Source organism: Nanorana parkeri, unplaced genomic scaffold, assembly GCF_000935625.1.
Source record: "Nanorana parkeri isolate BGI_ZX_2015 unplaced genomic scaffold, ASM93562v1 scaffold359, whole genome shotgun sequence".
Lineage (NCBI taxonomy): Eukaryota > Metazoa > Chordata > Amphibia > Anura > Dicroglossidae > Nanorana > Nanorana parkeri.
The window spans coordinates 252,863-269,785 of record NW_017306627.1 but is presented as its reverse complement, the minus strand read 5'-3'; the positions used below and the strand labels follow the sequence as shown (position 1 = coordinate 269,785).

General features: G+C 38.9%; 1 protein-coding gene across 1 annotated transcript in view; it reads left to right on the top strand.

The window, feature by feature from the left end:
* The window catches only part of LOC108788892 (dynein heavy chain 5, axonemal-like), a 237,649-nt gene that overhangs the window by 78,619 nt on the left and 142,107 nt on the right, over nt 1-16,923 (top strand). Inside the window, exons 42-46 of the mRNA XM_018558793.1 lie at nt 1,983-2,170; nt 9,651-9,845; nt 11,355-11,489; nt 13,473-13,662; nt 16,596-16,813. Coding sequence (XP_018414295.1) covers nt 1,983-2,170; nt 9,651-9,845; nt 11,355-11,489; nt 13,473-13,662; nt 16,596-16,813 — 926 coding nt within the window. The remainder of the gene's footprint in view (nt 1-1,982; nt 2,171-9,650; nt 9,846-11,354; nt 11,490-13,472; nt 13,663-16,595; nt 16,814-16,923) is intronic.

Here is a 16,923-nt window from a genome sequence, read left to right as displayed (position 1 = left end):
TGAAATATGATGCAGTGCTCAAAGTGCAATATAATTATACCCTTACTTTTCTATATTTAGTTGTCGACACCAATAGCTTTATATACTGTGTCACTAAGCCTGGGTGAACTCTTTTTTCAGGACCCTAGTGAATAATGCTGATAATCGCACGTCTGTGTTACAAGGGTTAACAAGTCCTGCAATCATTTTTTTTATTCAGTGCTTTCTGAATTCTAATGTAAAGGAAAATGAAGTGTGACTGCTTGAAAGTATTTAAGATTTTAAACTATGAACTGACTGGAAAGCCATCTCCTTGTTATAAATAGGAACAGAAAGATCCAAGGTCATGCTATCATAAAAATGCACCCCCAATAGAATGAGTACAAAGACTATCTAGTTTTATATTTTCTCATATATCCCCAGTGCATCTTCTCTACAGGCAAAATCACAGCTGTTAAATATAATGGCCATGAGATTTGTCACATAGCAGAGGGTGGTAATGTTGTTAATGGGAAATAGGTTATTTTCAGCCAGTGAATAGTGCTTTCATATGGTGTAGCGTGTATGTGTATATAATGCGCACATATATTAAAAACTAAAAATACGTGTGAATATGTGTTTGTTTACCCTAATTTGATGCCCTAATGTTGCTGTCTTTTTAATTTTTTGAGCAACCAGTATAAACTAGTAAGAAAATGAATAGTCTTCATTTTAGGCTTTTATATTAATTCCTTTAAGTCCTTAATATGTGACATATGTGCATGTTCATGTCATTTGCAAGGGAATTTTCACTTTGCAGGGGAATGTTCCCTTAGCTTAGCAAATGAGGTAATGGTCATCTGACTCCCATCATCCAATCTGAGCAACACCCTTGTGAATATTCTGCTTATGTCCTTTAGCATAAGTAAAAATACATTACCATCCTCACCATTGCAATCTGCGGATCTCTTGGGGATGCACTGGCCTGCCTAGTAAATAAGCACTTTTATCTTGCCCCAATGCTTCTGGCCTCTGTAATTGAAGAACAGTTGTGTGTAGCTTCTCTTTCTCAATGCACTAGAATGTATTCTTCCTATACCTGCAACATAAGCTCTCAGTCAGCCTAATGTAGAGAAAGCAAGGAGAACTGAAAAATATTTTGTGAGGCAGTTTCTTTTTAAATTTCTGTTTGAAATGAATATAGATACAGGTGGTTAGTAACTAGGTACTGTATATCAATTCATTTTCTTATTTAAAACTGTTATAACAATTTTAATTAGACCTACATTTTGTTTTTGTTTTACATTTATAAGTATATAATTATTAAGGCTCCGTTCACATCTATAGGATGCGGGAGCACATTGCTCAACATCCTGTTTTGCATGTTGCAATGTTGTATAATACGGTGCCATTATTTCTTAATGGTACTCCAACACTCCTAGGCATCACATGGTAAACTATTATCATGCAGTGTAGTGCAATGCAATTTAAAAAAAACCTGCACACACTTATTTACACACTTAAGTACGATTCAGCTACCATAGGCAGCCCTTTCAAATGAAAGGGCTTTCTACTGCAGTGCAAGTTTGCATTGCAGAGGTTTGAATGAGGGCTGTAACAAAGTATTTTTTGTATTATGTATCTGAATATGCATATCAGCTGGTGGCAAGACCGAATTTTTAGTGTATTTATTTATATATCTGCACAAATAGTTGGCATGTAAGCTTGTTATTTTCTGTTTTTCTGGTGGGTGTGAAGTTTATTGGTTAAATACCTGAATACTTTGAAAGACCTGCAAAGGATAAACAGTCAACATTTCTTGTAGGAAACAATGAGATGTTTAATTGCACAGCTGCACTTCACTTCAGATTGGTATTGGTTGCTCATAGTTTTGATGCATTTCCCATAAAAATTATCAGTAAATCTGCACTCTAATGTTTTAGGCTATCAGTACTGTACACTAGCTTGACTTAATGTTTTGCTGTGAAATAAAAAAATTCTCATTTAAACTGTAATTGGCACAGGTTTGGCACAATCCGGTGCATGGGGCTGCTTTGATGAATTTAATCGTATTGAGCTACCTGTCCTTTCTGTTGCTGCACAGCAGATCTACATAGTGTTACAGTGCAAGAAGAATAAGAAGAGCCAATTTATATTCACGGATGGTGATGTTGTTGATATGGACAGAGATTTTGGTATATTTTTAACCATGGTAAGTATATGTGGATGTGGCACATTTTGCATATCAGTTCAAAACAGTGAAAGACAAGATGCCGCTAGGGAAGTCAGAAATGGAGAAGGATTTGGGGGTCATTGTAGACCACAAACTGAAAGGTAGTTTGCAGTGCCAGGCTGCTGTAAACAAAGCTAGCAGGGTCTTGTCCTGTATTAAAAAGGGGATGTATTGCAGGGACAAGTCTATAATTTTGCCACTTTATAGATCATTGGTTCGACCTCATCTGGAGTACGCGGTCCAGTTCTGGTCACCAGTACTAAGAAAAGATGTCCTTGAGTTGGAAAAAGTCCAGCGAAGGGCAACCAAACTAATTAGGGGTATGGAGGACCAGAGCTACGAGACGAGGCTACTAAATTTAAACATGTTCACATTAGAGGTGAGGAGATTAAGGGGGGATATGATTTCCATGTACAAAATGTTTAATGGTGGTAGCAACATTAGCGATAAACTGTTTAAAATTAACTCCGTTACAAAAACTAGAGGCCATCACCTAAAATTGATGGAAAAAAAATTCCAGCACAAGGGGCGAAGGGGGTTCTTCACAGTAAGATCAGTTAGGGTCTGGAACTCACTGCCACAGGCGGTGATTTCAGCAAATAATGTGGAATTGTTCAAGAAACTTTTGGACGATTTCTTAAGGGACCGTAATATACAGGGGTACGGGTACTCCTAGAATGAGATCCTAATAGGTTGGACTTGATGGACTAATGTCTTTATTCAACCTCAAATACTATGATACTATGATACTATGAAGATCTTGTTCATAATAAGGGAATATAACCTGTTACTGTGGCTTGCAACATGTTATCAAATATATACATATAAAGAAATACAAATTAATTTCTCACACCTATTACCGCTTATTAATGTTTCCTCTGTCAGCTTTACCGTTAATCCAAATGTATATAATTCAGTGCTCATTTTTATAAATCCTGCATTTTCAACATTCACAGTCATGGGGAATTAATGTAGGAATCTGCCAGACCACAATGTTTGTAACCATAATGCACTGCCTCACTTATGAACTTAGGTCTGCTGGCTTAGAAGGGCCAATAAAGGTTTTTTTTTATACTCCAGCCCCCTCACTATAAAGGATAGGGACATAGCAGGCAATGTGCTTTGTCTCTTATAGGAAACCATAGGCAGCAGTGCTGATAAAGTACACAGAGAGAGGTTAGTGTAGGTCTTGTAGGCACTGGCAGGTCTAGTAGTAAATGTAAACCCTTACTGAATATTGGGAAGGTAGCAAAAAATTGGTTATCTTAAATAATTGTGGGGGATGGTTTTTACCTTTTTTTTCCATCTTTTGTTGCATCTTAATGCTGCTGATATCATGCACACCTATTTACAGTATGTCCATGTGTACTTCAGTGACAATAGGGTGCATGTATTTTTTCACAAGGCATATTTATTGTTGTGATTGTTTTTTTCACAGGCCTTTTTTTTAAAAAGGTGACAACAGTGAAATTTCCCTAGGCAATGTACATTAGCACATAAGATTATAGTTTCCTTTGGGAGAGCATATGACAGTATGATTTTCAGGCTCTGCCCCTGTCACCCTATAGCACAAAAGTGCCCAAACAAGTACCTTTTGTATCAGTATCACCAGCTGTTATTTTCATGACAATCTATGAAGTGAAATAAAAATAGGCTTTCAAAGGGATATTATAATGTTAAATTTTTTTGAGATTTTAGTGGTTGGGTTTACATCTACTTTAACAAATTATGCTTGAGTTTTTTTAATTGCATTACTGAGGTACAATTTCATAGGTGCACAAATCTGTACACCCACAAATCATTTTAAGGACCAATATCTGTCCACAACAACTGATTGATAGCTAACTTTTCAATTGTCTCTTCTTTTCTATTAAATGTTTTTGTTTCATTATAATTTTTGGCTCCAGGTGATTAGAGGGAATCAAGCAGAGTTTGCTGACAGTCTGTTCATCAAAATATCAATGCACTGTACACTCAAAGCGATGCACACTCTCACCCCAGGTGCACCACAGCCTCCTGCCATGTCCCCGTATAACCATTTTTTCAAAAATTGTTTTATAGTTATAGACATTAGGCATGGTTTGGTAGAAATAAGCCAGCACCAGGACAGTAAATGGATGTGACCAGGGAGAACAGGCTTAAATGTGAAAACACATACAAGGAGGGTGTTTTGCTACATTTGAAATTCAAGTGTATCATCTCAGAGACACTTAAGAAAAACAAGCAGCAAAGCAGTTTTATTTACATACTGAAGATGGAAAAGGCTTAGACACAAGGCAGGTATTTTATTTTGTAGCGCTCACCCCCGAAGGAGCTGCCAGAATAACCTGGGTCATCACTAGTTGGTCTAGGGGTTTTGTTATTCAGCTGCTCCATTAGCATTTAACTATCCTTTTTCTAGTGCCCAGAAAGCTGATATCCACTCCAGAAGTATAATGCTGAAGAACTTTTATTAACATCTTCACACTGGGAGAGAGGAAATACGGATTCTAGACATCCAGGGCAGTACAGCCATAGACTCCAGACTCACCAGCCCCTTTTTAGCATCTCAGTGTAGATCCATTAATAGCACAGTTGAATAGAAAATTGAGCAGCAGATGGGCAGGGATGAGCACAGATCCCCAGCAGGAAAGACACTAGACTTGCTCCTGAGGTCCATTATGTTCCAGGCACCTTCAGCAGCTATGCGCTTTCCTGGTTCTCCTCCTTTGATAACAGCAGAGGCCTCCTCTGGACTTGAGGCCTAGCATCACCTTTCCCACACTCCAGTGTCCCTACCCCCAGGCCTCAGGCCTAGCCTAGGGGCAGGCTGGACAGCACCCCAACCTGGACTAATCCATGGCTGGCACAAGACTTAGCACATGGCAATTCCCTCAAGTATATGTATATAAGCACTTACCCAGCATGCAACACTGTTTGAGGCAGACCCAGTGATTGGCTGGTGAATTGCACATACACTCACAGTGTCCCTCATTGGATGTCCCACACTGCAGCACAGTCACACTCCACCCAGGTAGGTACAATCAATGCCAGAACACCTTAAATTAACCAGATAAACACCAACTATAATTCAGCCAGACTGACTACAGCTCTGGCAATCACTACATTTCTAGTAGCCACCTCACAGAAGGTGATGGGGGCTACACTTACACTAAAACAAAAGCATACTGTCCTAGAGACAGAAAAAAATGACCAGCAGCAAGGTGGTAGTTTAATGTATCCAGATAGAACAGTCCAAATTGTGCATGCACAAACATGGCAAGTGTGTTTTCTACAATAGGAATCACAGAGTAGTAGATTAACCAGTTGCCGTCCGCCCGTTGTAAAAAGAACGGACGGACGGCACTGCAGCACGGGCAGAAAAGACCTGACCAATGCAAACACCCGTTACCAGGTGTTTCACATATAGACGATCGGCGGCTCTATAGCCTGCCGATCGTCTATATGTGCTCGTTTTTCTGGCCTAACTGATGAGCGCTAAAAGCTTTTAAAGCGTCGCCTGTGGCCAATTTTGGGTATTATAGTTTTTTAAAGATTTCGCGGGCGCACGCAATTTTAAGGCTTGACATGTTTGGTGTCTTTTTACCCGACGTGACCCTGTCTTTTATATTTTACCAAAAAATTGTGTAATAATAAATGTTTTATCATTTAATATAGGAGAAACAGTTATTTTTTTAATTTCGGTAATTTTTCCTTAATATAGTAAAAAATTAAAAACCCAGTGGTGAATAAATACCACCAAAAGAAAGCTCTATCTGTCCCCACAAAATGATATAAAATTAATTTCAGTACAGTGTTGCATGATGGAATAAATGTCAGTCAAAGTACCGCAGCACTGAATACTGAAAAATGGCCTGGATGGGAAGGGGTTTAACACCGCGGATGTCAACTGGTTAAATACTGTTGTGAAAAAAATTAAGCACAGGCAGGACAGTACCTGAGTTGGTGGAATAGACCAAAGTTTGTAAACACAAATCAGGTTTTTTGTCAGCAATTTCATTTTTTTAAGCTCTAAGAAAAGATGCCAGTCAGAGTGTATCCGAGAGCTGCAACCTGGGAGTATTTCTGTAGCAAAGTTCAACACTCCTTGGTTAGTAATAAACAGACATTGTGCCTCAGGTTTTTGGTAAATTGGCCCCAAGACAACAAACGCATGCCTGAATGTAGTGACACAAGGTAGTAGGAACAGTGCCAAATGTTGATACAGGAGGCACAGAGTGATCAATTTATTATTTAGTAGAGGGGAGAGAGGAGACAGATTAGAGGTGCTAGGAGGCAAAAATGTTTGCAGCAGTGGAAGCAACAGTGGGAATAACAGTGAAAAGTGTTTTGGGCTTTTCTTAGTTAAACTTAAATAAAATAATTGTGCTGATTTTAACAGCAACATCTGCAGTTGGTATTTGGTAGTCCTCACTTGTCCAGGTCTGATTCATTTTAGTAAAAGTGAACTTAAAATTCCCCCCACTGCGATGAATGTCCTCTCTGACATAACACATGCAACAAGGCAGGCTATTACCTCAAGCACATTGGGTCACCTGCAGCCATAAAAACCCCATAAAAAATAGTGATGGTGGGTGGGAAAACATTACCATTGGACTGCTCAGGCCATTAAGTAGAGGAAGGGGGTCTGTTTTCGCCAGCTGGTACAAAAACAGTTGGAATGCAAAGCTGCAATACATGGCTGGGCATGGGAGGTGGGTAGCTGGGCACTGCTTTAAGGGCTGCTTTGAGTTTCAACGCCTCACTCCTCTGTATGTTATTTGTGGCTATTGTCTTTGCACTGTACAGTCATTGTACATAATTTGTGGCTATTGTATCTCCCTTTTTATATTGCCTAAAAAAGTGTTTTGCTACAAGTGGTACTGCAGTAAATGAAGCTTACAAACTATACTATTAACCACTTGAAGTGTTTACACCCCCTTCCTGTACAGGCCATTTTTCAGTATTCAGCGCTGCAGTACTTTGACTGACATTTATTCAATCATGCAACTCTGTACTGAAAATAACAAATTTTATACCAGATTTAGCTTTCTTTTGGAAATTTTTAATCAGCCCTGGATTTTTTATTTTTTACTATAGAACGAAAAAAGTACAGAAAATAAAAAAAAAACATTTTTCCGACGTTATGTTTTGAAACATTTATTACCCACATTTTTGGTAAAATATAAAATGGGGTTACGTTGGGTAATTAGACACAAAACATGTTAAGCTTTAAAATTGTGCATGCCTGCAAAATTGCAAAAAACTACCATACCCAAAATTGGCAATAGGCGACGCTTTAAACGTTTTACTGCTCTTAAGTTTAATGTTAACAGTGAATAATGACCCTAGAATTATTGTTCACACTCTGACGTTCGCAGTCATATGTAACATGTTCGGCGCAATAGGAGCAATCATCAATTTTTTTACATAGGCGCATCCGGCACATGTTTGCGCGTGTATGTGGGGACGGGGGACTTTAAACATTTTTTTGTGTGTTTTTTTGTGTGATTTTTTTTTTGTAACTTTATTAGAAGAAAAGGTAGGTCCTGATCAGGATAGTCCACTGATTAACGGCCCCGGATCGGCAGAGCTCAAATCCGTGCGGCTTTACTCCTCCATGGTTGGCCACGCCCCAACTTTAGTTTTTTTATACTTATTTTTCACTTTATTTATTGCCAATATACAGTGACAGGTCCTCTTTATAGAAACATTAAGGGTCTTTAAGACCCCTAATGTCACATAGGGGCCCCCAAATCTGCTTTACCAGCTTCTCCCCGACTTCTATAGCTGGGAATGACAGCTGAATGTGGAAGTGATGTAATAAACATCACTTCCTGCATTCAGAGACCAGCGGGGAGATCAGAGGGAGATTGTATGCTGATCTGATCTCTGGTCACAGAGACGCTGTACCGGTCCCAGGCCTGCACCGGGCACAGCATCTGCAGTGGCGGGAGGGGGGTGCACACCCACACGCTCTACAGCCGCCGGAATGCTTGTATGTAAACCTTTCAAGCAGATTTCCTGCTCGTGTGCACACTCACATTCAAGAAGCCACCGTCCGGCCGTTTGTTTATATATATATAGTGAGATACTGGCTGGCAAGATTGTGGATAATGTATATCTGTTAGCTACGGTTTTTTTTACCTACACATGGGGTTGATGTCTGACATGGAGAAAGCAATCTTGTTGTTTGCCCAAAATCCTAAGTCTTGTTCTGGGTCCTGGAACCTGGGGACTTTGAAAAGCTTTGGGTGGGAATAAGCCTCCATTCACAGGTCCACATCTTACCTGGTAGCCAGGTGCCTCAGTCAGGATTTGGCTTATGCTCAGGGCTCTTTTTCTTGGCCTTTCTGCTGTGGGACCCTACTGCTGCTGGGTATAAAGACTGACTGCTGACAAAATGCTAAAAAGGTACACAGGCTACCTGTTTGTTTTCTGGAACCCATTAGGGGACGCCCTGCTAGTCAGGAAATTATCTGGGTTTAGTTTGTTGCTTGGAGTAGATCGTGTCATATTCTCAGTCTAATATTTTTTTTGCAGCAGAGGAGCATTCACAGGTTTGGAAACCCACTTGCTCTTTGTTAAGAGAACCAAGTTACTGTCATTGAGAAAATGTCTGGAGAATACTTTAAAGCAGTGGTCCCCAACCCCTGGGCCGGGGGACCGGTACCGGTCCGTGGATCAAATGGTACCGGGCCGCCCAAGGAACATTAAATTATTTCCATTTTATTTACTGTGGTGTATTTCTCTCGGGTTTGTCCGACTTTCCAGGACGAGAGGTTAACCGGGAGCTGAGAGACGTCACCTAAAGCCGCACCAATACCGCGCATGCGCAAAATATCGTGATATCGGGGCGGTTTTAGGTGACGTCTGGAGCTGAGCGGCTTCAAGCGGCAGTGGCGTTGTAGCTTTGGTAAAGAGAAGGTGTGTATCGCTCTTCTCTCTGTTCACAGGTACTTTCTCATGTTTAACAGTGCTTGGTGTACGTGTATATTGTGTTTGCTCAAATTTAACCCACAAATTAGCAAAAATTAGTACGAAACAGACGTCGTTAGAAAGTTTCCTTGGGAAAAAGAAAAGGCCCAGTGAAGAGACAGAAGAAGGGCCTTCAACATCACAGAAACATGTAACTTTTAACAGACAATACCATGAGTACTACTTGAAATATGGATTTATCGGGACAGGTGATTCCCACACACCAAAACTGCTCTGCATAGTTTGCGGCGACCAGCTCTCTAATGAGGCAATGAAACCTTCAAAACTGCTTCGCCACTTGAACGCCAATGTTAGGCCGCGGTAAAATTATCAAACGTTGACCGGTCCGCGGCGATAAAAAGGTTGGGGAGCACTGCTTTAAAGCATCAAAAACATATAGAGTAGTACAGACTCGCTTTTGAAATGTATGGCATGTTTGTGGCAAATTTGTGCAATTATTTGGGATGTTCACTTGTTTATAAAATTTAATTTTGTTATATAGAATCCAGGCTATGCAGGACGTCAAGAACTTCCTGAGAATTTGAAAGTTCAATTCCGCACAGTGGCTATGATGGTACCAGACCGCGCTATCATTATGAGGGTAAAGCTAGCCAGTGCTGGTTTCCGAGACAACCTAATCCTCAGTCGTAAGTTTTACACACTGTACAAGCTGTGTGAGGAGCAATTATCAAAGCAGGTAGGTGAAACAAACAGAAATCCATGAAATTGTGACACTATTCTAAAAGAAACACGAGGGTTGTCTTAGATCTCATTCTGATGATTTTGTTGCTTGGCTGTTGTGCTGACCCTTTGGCTTCAATACGTTCAATCACAGGGAGAAAGCAGGCAGATAGGAACTTCTGACTTTTCTCTTTTTCTGACCTACCTACTTCAGCAACTCCAAAAAAATTTAAGCCAGTCAGTTAAAATAACAGCCAGTCAACTAGCATTTTTAGAAGTAGAAATAGCTGTAATGCTTGGTGCTTGACAAGTCACACAACCATGTACGCATACAATAGTTTTGTTTTGGTTGGATAAAAAGTTCAAACCTCTCCTTTTCTTTTTACTGTACCCCCTTTGGGGAGATTTCCCCTCAATCCTAGTTCTGGTGATACCATAAAGGTACTCATACACCTGACGATTATCGTACGATAATCGCAGGTGATCCCGCGATCGTACGATAATCGGCAGGTGTATGGGCAGCGTGCAACCGCATTTACTGTATGGTCGCACGACTTTCGTCTTACTAGCACGCTAGAAAACCCGCCGAAAATTGTACGATTTTCGCTGGGTTGGTAGCGCGATCGAAAGGCGCACCGGCCATTGTAAGCGCACACCGCCTGCTCAGCATTGCATTCATCGGCAAGCTCTCCCCTCGACAGGGAGGGCTTGCGATGATCGCAAGTACAATCTGCCTGTCCAAGATGGGCAGTTCGTACGGAATTTTAATCACCTTACAACCATCGCACAACAAAAGTCGTGCAATGGTTGTAAGGTGTATGGGCAGCTTTATTGCTTGACATACAGAGTTTCACAAGACTTGAAAGTAGAGGTAAATTGCTATAATGGAAACACATGGAGAAACAAATTGACAGATCCTAACCCCTTTTGACAGCACTAAAAAGTGTTTTTTGTATCTCTGTTGGGGAAGTTTACTCTTATTTCCTAATCTGCTGCCAGGAGGCCTGGAAAGAAAGGGATATTTCCCCAATAGAGCCTCTGACATATGTGGTAACTCATTCCTGCTCAATACAAAACTAAAAAAATGTTAGGCTGGATATTAGCTACATTTGTGAAGAAATGCATGCAAACTATTAGTAATTTAAATCTAACTTCAAACTAGGATTTGGTGGGTTTGCCTAAAATATATTGAACTAGAAACTTTGCTCATTATTAGTTTTGCACTGAGAATGTATTATTCTTACGTCTGTTATATTCTTCCATGCCTACATTTTGCCAACATGAACGGTGTATGTGCAATGCTGTGACAAGTATAATTACAATATATGTAAATTGTTAGACCTCTATGTACTTGTCACATATTACAAATTCTTGCATAGGTAAGAAAATTAATTCCTATTACAGTCAAAAAGTTCAGGTCCTGCTATCAACTGTGATTATAAAAGGTGCACATATTCTAATCAAATTTTGGGTAAATATGACGTAGTACAAGTATTGCATACATTGTTCCACTTTTTTTTTTTAGGTTCATTATGACTTTGGATTGCGGAATATCCTGTCTGTTCTAAGAACTCTGGGATCGGTGAAAAGATCCAATCCTGAAGAGCCAGAGAAGACAGTAGTAATGAGAGTTCTACGTGACATGAATCTGTCAAAACTTGTATGTTCCACTGGTTTTCTTTTAGATACGTATATAAGTGGTAAATCAGCCAAATGACATAGTAGTTTATATTGCCAACAGATGATTCAGTTACTGATGGCATGATTGTTTATAACGGAATCTTTAACTAATCTTAATGAAAAAAAATTGTTGATAAGCTAGAAACTACTCTAAAACTACTCTAAAACCTCTAATGTCAGGTTAGTGACTTGATCCTCATTATGACATTTGGGAGTTACTATGTCTAACTTTGCTATGTGACTATAGAATATACAGTAACAAAATATAATTGTCAACCATCCTATGCTGTCATCTATGCCTAAGGCAAAATTCATCCCCAGAATTTTACATCCGTGATAGTCAATATTATAACCTCAACCACTTTTCTTGCATTGTTCTTGTTCCTGTACAAAGAAATGGTTTATGCTTCAATCTCTACACTGTAATTGTTGCTATACAGGTATTTACCATTTTAAAAGAAAGCACAACTACAGCACATACTTTGCCTCTGTGCAATCCACAAACATACTTAAGGGTTATCTGATGCATCTCCCCCGTCCGTTCCGCCAGTCAGTGCTGGAGGATCGGAGTGGGGGAATCCCTGTGGGGAGCCGTGAGTGATAGTCACGGCTCTCTGCAGGGACATGATCGAGAAGTGAGCGAGCAACGGTATGTGTTCGCTCACTTCCAGATCTATTGAGCCGACGCGAGACAGTTTCATTCCCACACGTCGACTCAAACTATGAGGTTGAGTGAAAATCGCTCACCTCATAGTTCTCCTTTAAAGTGATGTCACTATGGGCTCTGTTTGCAGTTGTTCAATTTTTATGTGGGTCCCAAAAGTGTCTTCCTCGCCTCATGTTCCTGCTGTTGCAAAAGAAGACACCTAAAGTATGCCATATTCCTCCCTTTCTTTTCATGTACCCAGTAACTTTGCCCACCTTACTGTTTCCCTCCTGCATCTAAAGGGCTTTGAAGAAAGTGCATCAGTTCTAGGACAGAAGCCAGTGATATTCTGATTTCATCATTTATGTTGGAAAATATCTCTAGTTACATTGGCCATTAGTGGCTGGGGCAAAATAATTTGCTCCAGCCACTGCTATCACTAAGGAATTGTACCACCTACAGGCATGAATTAGGTGTACCACAGGTGTTAAGGTACAGTCTGGACTGAGAACAAAGATTGTACCATGTAAAGGCCAAAAGGTCTACCACTCAGTATATATCATCATATCAAGTTAAAATAACTTGTATTGAAAGACTGTTATCTTGTGTGATCCTTTACACTTTAGTCTTGTTTGACCTTTGCCATGCCTTCATTAACCTTTAAAATATGTATTTGTGGAACATGTATTCAGACTGGCGCAATGTGAGTCAGTTTCAATAGGGGTTTTCTGAACAATTACACCATATTAAATGTGATCCCTCACACTGGATGCACATAGATACCATACTATGCTTCAAGGATTGTTTATGATAGATACACCCGACCCCTTTAGCTAATATGTTGTATAAGTGTTATAAAAGGAAAGGAACCATAATAAATGGTTACCTCTGCAAATATAGTGTGCTCAAGAATTTTAGAAACCTCATGCACTTAGATGGTACAATGGGCTTCTTGCACTTGTACTGGCCCGACTTCAGTAAAGCAAAGCCTGCTTGGTTGTTTTGGGTAACGGCATTTTGTTGTATGCACTGTTTTTTTTCATTTTTTTAAGCAATAGACAAAAAGTAAGGTGTCACCATTTCAGCTTATATGGCAAAATGTTAGAAAAGCTAGCTTTGTGGCATATATTAAAACTATTATGAGTTTTTATTTTTTTTAATCACAAGTCGTTGTTTAAAAACACTGACAAGATTGCTATTTCACAGGAAATGTACTCATTATATAATGCTGAAAGAATCTGAAAATAGCACAAAAAAACCTGCATATATTATAAACATTAAACACATTAATACAGTAAAATGTTTTTGTGCTGCTAGGTGGATGAGGATGAGCCATTGTTTATGAGTCTGATAAATGACTTGTTCCCTGGAATAACTCTGGATAAAGCTGGTTATCCTGAGCTGGAGGCAGCCATACAGAAACAGACAGCAGAAGCTGGTCTTATCCATCATCCTCCTTGGATTCTAAAACTTATCCAGCTGTATGAGACACAACTCGTGAGACATGGTAAGCATGCAAATTCAACACTGAGACAAGTGAACACAACAGCTGAAAACACCTGCACATCTTCTCTAAATCATGTGTATGTTTTTATTTTGGCAGTCTGCGGCTAAATATATATACCATGTATTTAATCTCCAGCTGACTACACAGATGAAATCCATATGAAAGAGCAGTTTTACCTGCTAAAAGGATTACTATTTCTGTCCAGCCAGTTCTGAGATTTACACAGCTCAGTTACACAGGACAGTCCTGCCTGGCAGGGGAGGGAACCTTATCTTTCTCTGCTGCAGCTTCACTTTAACTTAGAGATCTCCTGCATGCCCCTACCCTGACAGTAAAAATAGAAAAAACACACACATTAGCTCATCCTGCTCTCTCCTTCCATCAGTATGATCTTTGCACTCTAACACAACCATAAAATACATTTATTTTTGTCCATTGAGCATTTTTAAAAAGAAAGTAACCAAAAAGCTATGTTTGGTGATAGATTATTTTTCTATCTAGAAGATATGTTGTCCGCACACCATTCTGCCTCGAAATATCATCTTTATTCATATTCCTTTAGCATGACGTGAATGCCTTTCACATTCATTCACATGTCATGCTAAAGGAATACGAATAAAGATGATATTCTGAAGCAGAATGGTGCGCAGACAACATATCTGCTAGATTGTATGCTGTGACACCATCCACCAGTTGTTCCAGCACCCGTTGGATTCTGGGGTATAACGGTACGGTGTGTGAAGGGGATATCACAAAGGTTATTTTTCTAGACACACTTCAGTGTTGGGAAGCACAAATACGCCATTGCTTTATTTGTGTTAAAAGTAACACAACATTAAAAGTAACTTGACAGATAGGAGACAGAGATGAATCAACCACACTAATGTAAACATTGCACAGTGGATTGATGTTGTTTCAGTTTAAACTATGTTGTTTTTGTGTTCAGCCTACTATATAAATAGAGCCTTCCCTTCTACTTCTACTACTACAAATGACACTGATAACTGCTCAAAGTAAATGGTGTATTTTCAGATAACATCACATATATTTGTGTTTAAAGTTGCATAGACTTATGCAGTTGTTGAGAGGTACAGACTTATTGGACAGCTTTCCAACATATACAGTCATGTGAAAAATAAGGTACAACCCATGAAAATGGTTGACTTTTTCAGCATATTTAAACAGGCAAACATTAGATCTTTAGTCCAACAGTAAATAATAAAATAAAAAGAAACAAGAAAAAAATGCCTTTTCAATTATTCATCAAAAATATCAATAGAGTTAATGGTGGGAAAATGTTAAGTACACCCTTGGCATCAAAAGCTGGTTTTGCCCACTGTAGTCGAAATTAAGGCTTGGAGACAATTTGTATAACCACCAGTCTCTGACATCAACATTTTTGACCACTTTTCCATGCAAAATGTCTTCATTTGCAAGATGTTTGCGAGTTTCCTTGCATGTATTTTCAAAAGTTTCGGTGGATTTGCTTGTATGCTTTAAATAATTATGATGTTGAAAAACTAATTTCTAGTTCAACTTTGGACAGATATGGTTTGATTTACCAAAGTCAAATAGGCTGTTCACTTTGCAAGGGAATTTTCCCTACACTTAGTGAATAAGGTGAGGCTCTGCTGACTACTATCATTCAATTATGAGCACCAAAAATTTATTTTTTTGTTATTTTACTTGCACATGAATTCTTAGCAAAATGAATTTTTACCACATTTACTAAGCTAAGGGAAAATTCCTTTGCAAAGTGAAAATTCACTTCCAAGGTAAACAACCTATTTGCCATTAGTAATTGAACCTTATGATCTCACATTTCCTCATCAAGTACATGTTGATACCATGCAGAATGTATAGTTGACTTGAAAACTGTGAGCTGCCAAGGCCTTAAAACCGCAAAGCAACCACAATCCATAACATTTGCACCACCATGCTTTACAGTTGTTATGACGTCCACCTGAAATACTTCAGATTGCACTAACATGTTTTCTATTATCAAACATCTCTATCTTTATCACTCTTTAACACATTGCTTTAGAAGGCCTTGTCTTTGGCTATATGTTCAATGGCAATATTTAATCTTGCTATAATGTTCTTTTTGGACAGCAAAAGCTTATTTTTAGCTGTTGCAAGAGTTACCTGAACACCCAGCAATAATATTTTTAAGGTTCTTGGAGATTTCTTTTAGCATCAAACAGTCAGCTATCGGGTTGAATCTGCTGGCTGGTCATTACTGGAGAAAGTAGCAGTTGTTCAAAAACTATGCCACTTATAGATTATTTTCTTTACAGTGGTTTGATTGATTTCAAGTCATTTAGCAATCTTTTAGCAACCCTTGCCAGCCTCATATGCATTTATAGCCTTTTTCTGAGGGCACGAACTAGCGATGTTCGAGTCCAACTCTTTTCCGATTTGAACATCGAGCCCATCACTAATGCTCACATGCTAGAAGACATGCATGTTCCCAATTGTAGCAAAACACAGACATACTGTCAAGTACTGTTATCTGGATAGTGGATAACTGTTATCTTTCATCAATAGCTACAGAATCTTTCTGGTATTAGCAAGTAAACATAGAATAAATAGATAATGGTATATTATGGGGATACTTTACTTTTACAATGGCTCTTCAATAGAAAAAAAAAATTTGTTTGCTCACACTTGCTTTACTAACTGGTTTCTTAATAAAAATGCCTAATTTCCATAACATTTATTATGCACCATCTTTCTAAAATAATATGGATTACATAATTTATAGTAAGAAGGGCACCTTTATGACAATCTCAAATACTTTATACAGTAGATCACGTTTTATATAATTTCATGTTTTTTTTAATATATGGTTTTATGTGGGTTATATCTACAATATAATTGCATTTCTCAGTGGTTACCAGTGATATAGTACAACCTTACATTTTGTTTTTAAGGAATGATGACACTTGGACCTAGTGGTGCAGGCAAAACAAAATGTATTAATGTTCTCATGAAAGCAATGACAGATTGTGGAGCTCCTCACAAAGAGATGAGGATGAACCCTAAAGCCATCACTGCCTCCCAGATGTTTGGCACCCTTGATGTGGCCACAAATGACTGGACTGATGGCATATTCTCAACTTTGTGGAGAAAAACCTTAAAAGCAAAAAAGGTGGGTGTCAAAAACTCATTTTGTTGTTTTCCCTCTCGAAGACTGTTTTTTCTTCAATAGATATGGTGTTTGCAGGAAAATTTTTTATCAGCAGCAGGTTGCTCATTTAT